The sequence below is a fragment of the Lasiosphaeria miniovina genome (genome assembly GCF_030549165.1).
Source record: "Lasiosphaeria miniovina strain SMH2392-1A chromosome Unknown B0T26scaffold_2, whole genome shotgun sequence".
NCBI lineage: Eukaryota > Fungi > Ascomycota > Sordariomycetes > Sordariales > Lasiosphaeriaceae > Lasiosphaeria > Lasiosphaeria miniovina.
In genome coordinates, this window is record NW_026848221.1 from 4,707,179 (window position 1) to 4,715,260 (window position 8,082).

General features: G+C 55.6%; 2 protein-coding genes across 2 annotated transcripts; both read left to right on the top strand.

Annotated features, from left to right (window-relative positions):
- Positions 1 to 624: 624 nt before the first annotated feature.
- B0T26DRAFT_159722 (fungal-specific transcription factor domain-containing protein) lies at positions 625 to 2,932 on the top strand. Its single transcript, XM_060433498.1, has 2 exons — positions 625 to 1,215; positions 1,280 to 2,932. The coding sequence occupies exons 1-2, from the start codon at positions 841 to 843 to the stop codon at positions 2,849 to 2,851; spliced, it is 1,947 nt and encodes a 648-aa protein (XP_060300987.1). The 5' UTR covers positions 625 to 840; the 3' UTR covers positions 2,852 to 2,932.
- A 1,704-nt stretch (positions 2,933 to 4,636) lies between these two features.
- On the top strand, positions 4,637 to 7,651 carry B0T26DRAFT_637703 (uncharacterized protein; the record flags this gene model as incomplete). Its single annotated transcript, XM_060436957.1, has 3 exons — positions 4,637 to 5,709; positions 5,803 to 6,037; positions 6,095 to 7,651. The coding sequence occupies 3 exons, from the start codon at positions 4,637 to 4,639 to the stop codon at positions 7,649 to 7,651; spliced, it is 2,865 nt and encodes a 954-aa protein (XP_060300988.1).
- Between the last annotated feature and the right edge of the window lie 431 nt (positions 7,652 to 8,082).

Below are 8,082 nucleotides of genomic sequence, written 5' to 3' on the forward strand. Positions count from 1 at the left end.
TTTTTGGTTTTTAATTTTTTTTTTTTTGCTTGGGGGAGGAGGGGGAGTTGGGCAATTCCTCGACCCTGCTGTGCATTTGACAGGTGTCCGGCACAATCGCGTCACATTCAGGAGGAAAAGGGGTAAAAAAAAGAAGTTGGCCCAATTCCTCTCTCAAATCCCCCAGCTCAATCGCCTCGAGTGTCTCGTCTCCCAAATCCGGATTCCCAGACACTAACGTGGGTGCCTTGCTTAGAAAGGCCAATATGTTCAACGCGGTGGGGATGATGAGCGCCGGCAATGCCGAGGCATCGCAGCCGACGGGCGGCCTGATACCCATGGCTGCCGCTGACCTGCTTGCGGCTCAGACTGCTCTATCTCAAGGCGGCGCCGGCGGCGCCGGAATGCAATATGGCGCCCATCTAGACGCCCAGCGAGCTCCTCAAATGCTCGGTGAGCTTCATGTTTTCTCGGTTTCCTTCCCCATCACATTGATTTCTTCTTTTTTCGTTAAAAGGCGCATTCTCGCATCCCCTTCAAGCCTGTTCACGTCATTTGCGGCCAAGCAACCCCCCCTGTCCAGTGCAGTCATCCCAAGTCATCTGCAACAGATGGATGCCGTGCAGACGCCCACCAAAAACAAAATCACATGCCAAAATGTGGATTCAAGTTGTGGCGATGGGGATCCCTGCTTTGCTGACTTGACTTGGCGTAACGGCAGCTTTTCGGAATTATAGAACACCAGCGGGTGTGCTCGCTCCCCAACTTGGCGGCCCCAACGGACATTACCAGTGGTCCCACCGGGCCCCGAACCAATCTACGCCGTTTGGCAACTCGAACCCGAGCCCTCGGGCCGGCCCAATGCCGGATTTGCTAGATTTGCCGGATGTTGGAAACGAACTGCTGCCGTTCATGAAGCCATTCCCGGCCAAAATAGATGAGGCTGACCTGCAGTATCTGCGGCGCAAGGATGCTCTGGCACTCCCGGTCCCAAAACTCGAAAACGCGCTGATCAGCGCATTTGTCGAGTTTGTGCATCCGTTTATGCCCGTTCTGGACCTAGAAAAATTCCTCGGCGTCGTCAACCAGAGAGATGGCCAAAATGGCAAAGTCAGCCTGCTTCTCTACCAGGCTGTATTGTTCGCCGGTGCTGCCTTTGTAGACGCTGGAATCCTCAGAGAATCCGGCTACACGAACAGGAAGGAGGCCCGGAAATACTTCTTCTCCAGGGTGAAAGTAAGTAGTCTCTCCCTTTTAAACTTTGCCCTCGCCTGCCCTGTTGCTGACTATGAGTATCTAGATTATCTACGACATGGACTACGAGACGGATAATATGGTCCTAGTGCAGTCCTTGCTGATGATGACTTATTGGTACGAGACACCAAATGAGTCAAAGGATACTTGGCACTGGCTAGGCATTGCCGTCTCACTCGCGTTAATGTCTGGTCTTCATCGCGATCCAAAAACCCTCCCCGTGCCCCCCAAAGACCACGGTCTGCGGAAGCGAATTTGGTGGTCTTTGTTCATGCGAGACCGCCTCGTGGCTCTCGGGATGCGGCGGCCCACTCGGATCAAGAAGGAGGATTGTTCCGTGCCAATGTTGCAAGAGTCCGACTTCGACATCCGAGTTATCGCTGTCGATACAGAGCCTCAGTGCGTGCTACTCCGAGACACGACCATGCAGCATCAGTTGGTTACGATGTGCGTCGAGAAGGCGAAACTGTGCGTCTGTATTAGTCACATGCTAGACGCGCAGTACACGGTGCTCACGAGCGAGGTCGTGCAACCAAACAACGATCTCAGCATGCTGCTGTATCCGAAAAAGAGTCTCTCTAACAGGGAGGTCGTCGAGAAGGTCCATGGCGAGTTGGAAGGGTGGCTCAATAACCTCCCAGATTGCTGCGTACGCCGGCCACTGACGCTAGCAGATATCGAGGAAGGCAGCAAGGCGATTGCGGTTCACCGCAGCCTTCTCCACCTGATTTGTCACACCACCTTTTCGGCGTTGCACCGGCCACAGTTCCTACCAACGCCCCAATTTCCAATTCCACCCGAGTTGGTCGAGGTCCGAGAGCTGGCTAAAAAACGAGTACGCCACGCGGCAGATCAGAGTATTACACTGGGTAGAGAGCTACATCGGCTCGGCTTGGACAGATACATACCAACTACAGGAGTCACTGTCTTTTTGCCTGCCCTGCTCATTCAACTCTATTATATCCAGGATGGGGATCCCGCTGTTGTCCATCGCGCCAAAGACAACTTTAGGGACGGCGCGGAAGTGATGAAAGTCCTCAGCGAGAGCTACCCTGCTGCCAGCTTTGGACTTGAATTCTTGGCTGCCGCATTGGCAAGATACCGCCTTGACGGAAGCTGGCTGTGGAATGGAGCTGCGAGCTCGAGACCATGGGAAAGGCCGGTTCAGATGGCGGATTCGGTGACACCGCCGGCCGAGAACGCAAGATATCTTGGCGACGCCAAGTTCCAGCTGCCGTTAGACCCTAGCATGGTGTACAATTCCTCTAGCGCCGAGGCCAATCCCACCCAATTAGAGCCGACTCGTGGAATGCCGATGGCAATGACGCCGCCGGCTATGAACGATCCGATATTTAGCAACGTGACAGGCCTGCCCATGGGAGGAGACAATGGGCAGGAAGGCGTGGGTGGCTCGTCCCATCCAGAGACAAACGCCGAGTTCAACTTTGACTCTTGGCTTCAATACCCAGCCGAAGGTGTCAGCAATAACGACGAGCAGTTCATGAACGTGTTCAATGGCGCAGAGCAGACGCCCGCCCAGGGGTCTACTTCCTACCCCAATACGACTGTCGAGTTTCCAGGCGTGGGAGTCTTTGGGGGACCGCTTATGGGAGCATGAACGACAGCTGCCACGCCAGCACGCATCTGGACAGGACGCTCCCCCGTGTTCGATATAGACGGAGATGGCTGCTGTGATACGTTTACAGACAAGCAGCTAAGCTCTGTTCTTGGGCTACTTTTCTTTCTTTTGCAGATATTCTTTGATACCCTTGTCTTTTAATGTGCGGGGGTTGGCTTGAGAGCCGGCTCGAGGAGGCGTTGAGGTTACAGCGGCGATGGAGAACAGGGTATTACGTACATACAAGGCTTTGGGTGACTTCAAGGCACTGGATGGATGACTTCAAGGAATTAGATGGGTGGCTTCAGGGCACTGGATTTGTTTTTCGGGTTGGAATTCACAGAGCGCACTCGGTGGTACGGGATTTTACACTCGGTCTCCTAGATATGTTGTCAACTTTAGTCCTTATGTGACTGGCATCGAGGGACTGGGGATGTCGTACCTAGCGTTCGGTTTACTTCCCTCCTTACTTACCTGCCTGGCTAGGTAGTGTAGGAAGGGACAATATACCCCCAACCTCTACGGGGGGGTACAACCTAGACAAACCTCGAAGTGCGTTGATGAACTGAAGCTGGAACCTAGGTAGTATCTTGGGAATTTCCGTGCCAAGACATTGAATCGTCGCCAATGCGCCTCTGAGCAGCGGGTCACGAACGGACCGACAGGGGTAAGGAGGTGGGCCCTGAAATCGCAAATCAAATCTCCAATTTTATCTCCAGCTTTCCCACCCTTGTTGCCTGGGCCTAGCTATCGGACCCATCGTTCGCGCGACTATTTCTTTTAATTACACCGGCCCACCTTAGGACTTGTCTCTCTTTTCATTTTTCAGCCTTTTCAATGTGTATGTGAACTTGTGTATTATTGTTGCCGGTTGGAAAAGACTCGGTTGCCAATGCGTAATAAGAACCTACCTACCAATTCGTGCTATTTTATCCTACAATTATCCCACGGTTTCACATCGACGGCCTTCGTGCATGTGCCGCGGGCCGCTCTTGAATAAGCCGCCGGGTGTAGTCGCATTCGAGCTTCCTGCCCGGATACCAAATTTCTGGGGGTAGGGAATGCACCGATGGACGTCTTGTTCCGGCCGTCCTTTGAACAATCTTTTTGTTTTATTTTATATCTAGTTGTTTTATTTTCTGTCCTGTTTTCTTCGGGCTGTCGATTTCGCGGCTGCCAAGCAAAGCTCAGAACGACCTTGCCCTGTCTTTCACCCATGCTTCAGGCCTAACCTTGGACCAGCCAGGTACCCGCCCACTCAACCACCTCAGTCATTACTCTCACTATATCACCACACCACCACAGCCGCTGCTGCACCTGGCCTACCATTGCCTCCACACGCGCGCGCGCGCACACACAAGTTGAGATTCACCGTTCAGAAACAGTCGAGCGGGGCACTCGCGTTTTCTCCTTGTGCGTGCTGTTCCTGAACAGGTCAGCTGGCGATTGTTTCGGAATAAGCTTGGGAGAAGCGGGGACTGGGGCAACAGAGAGGCACAAACGCAACGCCTTTTTTTTTTTTGATGCGGCGGCGAATCAGACTAGACCTTCCAACCCAGTTGCCGAACCACCATCAGTCATCCATCAACTTGGAACCTACTCTGGGCTACTATGAAGGAATCCTCGCCGCAGTCACAGACCTCCGCCGTCTCCCCGTGCTCGTAGCAAGGGCACTATGACGCGCGCCACCGGTCTCCTCCCCGACTACTAGCGACACCAACCCCAGTTTATACCAACGCCGACGCCGACACCGACGCCCACTCCCACACATTCGCTTCCGGAGCTATGAACGACACTCCGTCCCTCTCCCACGCGCTGCTCGCGCCGCGAGGTCACCAGCAGCCCCGAACCACTTCCGATTCGCCCACCGGCCAGCGATTCAGCGATGACTTCCTCGCTAATCTCACCCCGCGGACCGCCGTCGACGCCCTCCGAAACCCCTCGGGCGCCCTCAAAGCCTGCATTGACACCGCCACCCCTTCCGAGCAGGCGTTTGCCATGAGGACTGCCGTGGCCGCCAAGAGCATCCAAGAGTGGGTAGACGACCTCTCGGCCTGGCCATGGCCCGCTGGCCGCGGCTCAGCCGGCTTCGAGATGCCCGTCCCGAAGAGGAGGAGGCTTTTCCAGTCCACTGCCGCCGGCTCAAGCTCGGCCGCCGAAGACGAGCAGTGGTTGGCTATGAACAAGGGGCTATATCTCGGCAGCCTCCCGACCTCGGACGTGGCCTTGTTCGAGAGGAGGATCGACGAGATAAGCCAGAGCATGGAGGAACTAGATGTCGAGGAGATCAAGAACCAGGTTCTGCACAATCACATCATGCCGCTCTCGCGCCCCGGCTCCCCTATGGTGGACCCGGACCGCTCCGTGGCATCGTCGTCGTCACTCTCTTACTACGCAAGGATGGACGACCTAACCGCCATGATCACGGCAACCGTCATGCAGACGCTGCCCAACCTGTCCAGACTGACCAGACTACTGAATGTCTGGAATCTCCGCCTCGCCGTGCTCCGCATGATCCCCGCTCTCTTGACGTCCCTGGACGACGCTGAAGTGGCCATCCAGTCTGGGTGGAACGCAATTGTCTTGGGCTCGAAATCGTCCGAGGGCGGCGACACGAACCCGAACGGCGCTCCCGCCGCGCAGCCGACGACCCTCTCGCGCAATGACTTTGAGGTGATGAAGTCTGTTTTGGAGCGCAAGGTTGCAAAGGCGGGTCGTGATCTCGACGCCATGCTAGACATGCTTGAGGGCACTGAGGATACGCTCCCCGAGGAATGGATCGACCGCATGGATGCGCTGGAGCGCGGATACGGCGAGTGGGCTGTTTTCTGTGAGCGCAAGATCAGGGAAGCCGACTGGTCAAAGATTATGTGCGAAACAATACCTGCCCCGACCTCCGCGGCCGCGGCCGTACTAGTAGAGGAGGGAGACCACCCTGCAGCAAATGACAGCGCCACTTCCGAGTCCGCTCCCAAAGTCGATGCCATCCAAACAATTGCGCCAACATCGGCTTCACCGGCCGGAACACCGGTCGAATCGTCTCCTTCGGAACCTCTGACCCCTGATGAAGACTTTTCGCAATATCCTGATGGCCAATCTGAGCTCCTGACGTCAGTTAATACGTCCGCCGTGCTGAAGCCAGATTCGCCACCAGTCATCAAGGTTCATTTCCCCCCTGAGGAGCCGGTCGAGCCCCTGAATGTCGGACGACTCGTACAGTCCCTCCGTTCCGGACTAGACGAGTCCCCAATTGAGCCAGCAGACGAAGATGCGGCCGATGAGCGGGGCGAGTACGGTGCTCATGTATTTCAAGGGTCGCAAGTTGACGGGGCTCACCTGAGCGGCAAGGAGACTCACTACGATAGCGACGATGGCTTTGAGGCCTCCGAGTTGGCACAGGCAGACCGTGGATCCCCGAAGAGAGGTAATATGGGTATTACGCTAGGCCAATTCGATTTCGATTTCGACCTCGACGATGCCTCTGAGGCGGAAGTGCTAGAGCCCGAGCTCCCTGTCCTCCCTCGCCCGAGGCGTGGCAGCGACATGTCTAACACATCAACTATAGTACATGGTCTCCAGAGCGGATTCATGGACTTCTCCAGCGACCAGCTGGACTATGGCACTCCGGAGATTGCCCGTCTCAGGAACGCGGAGCCTGAAGCTATTCCTAGTGACGATGGCAGTCCGCCGAGCTCTCCGCCAGCATTCCGATCCAGCACAAGGTCGCTGTCGGTGAGCTTCAACGACACTCCCGCAGTGATAGACCTGCCGGACTATACGGACTCACCAAAAACGCCACTCAAATCCTTTCTCGGAATGGACCGTGATCGAGAGACTGGGAGTCCCAGCAAGAGCAGCCCGGCCATTGCCAATGCAGACGATCAGCTCCAACAGCAGATCAGCGAGATCTTGGAGAACCTGCCTACCAAGATTCGCCTAACATCGGAGCCGACGCCCATAAATCTCAATCCGCCAGACTTTACAATGCCGACCCGAAAAGCGGCAAAGCACGACTATAACGTACGCAGCCACTCCAGCCTATCGACAACTTCCAACATTTCTTCCAGGGCTGGAACGCCGTCTTTCACACTGGCCCCGGCATTCGTCCGCAACTCTCGGCCGCGCCACGGTCACCAACGAGGCAATTCGGAGATCAAGCTGTATCACCTTTCTAGGTCCAGCGGCGAACCCCCGATAAAGCTGTTCATAAGGTGCGTTGGTGAGCGCGGCGAGCGAGTCATGGTACGAGTTGGTGGAGGCTGGGCCGATTTGGGCGAGTATCTAAAGGAATACGCCAGCCACCACGGCCGTCGCTCTGGAGTGGAAGGGAAGGTGGAGATCAAGGACCTTCCTCGGGTCCTGACCGGCCGCGCGACCTCTACACCACCAAGCCGACCGGCATCGGCTCAAGACCTGCACAGCCCTGTCACGCCCCTCAACGTCCGCAAGAGTAGGAGACCTGCGGGCGATGACGCTGCAGGAGGCGGCAGCACCCAGCCGAAGACACCGCTCACATCGGTCAGCCAGGCAGACAGCCCGTCATCGGGGGAATCGCCGCGGTCCCGGTCGAGCTCGCGGCTTAGTTGGGCCGAGGAAGAGAGCTCGCTCGGCATGGCGGGGCCGCGGGCCAAGCAGATCGAGATGAGCGAGGAGAGCAAGGCCTGGGTCGAGAGCGTCAAGGAGAAGGTCCGCATCGCTAGTGGCGAGCGCAAGGCCCCCGAGCCGAGCTCCATCGACAGCAAGTTTGGCGAGATTGGCAAGGTCGGCGCCACCAAGCGTCTCTTTAGGCGCCAGGGTTGATTATTACATTTGCATGCGCATTGCATTCAGGAAAGAAGAATACATGGTAGTGCGTACGTACAGGGATGGGATGGTTTGGGCGTGTGACGGGCACGGAATGGGATGGGAGGTCGGTCATTAGTATCACAGAGGAAGTGGGAGGACACGTCGGTACCCTGAATTTTGCGTCTGTCCATGTGGACGGTTTTTCTTTTTTTCTCTTTTTTCTCTTTTTCCTCTTTTCGTACTTCTCCTTCGGGATCTCTCTTTTTTCTATCGTTGTTTTGGTTTTTTTTTTCTTTTGTCGTTTTTGGGTTGACAGGGAAAAACATTCATCAAATACCCCGACTTTTCTTTTCTTTTCTTTTTTTTGTGTACGGCGCACACACAAACAGCATTGCACGGCACATACATACGTCAGTCAGTCAGGTAGTTTTTTTTATGCGACACCA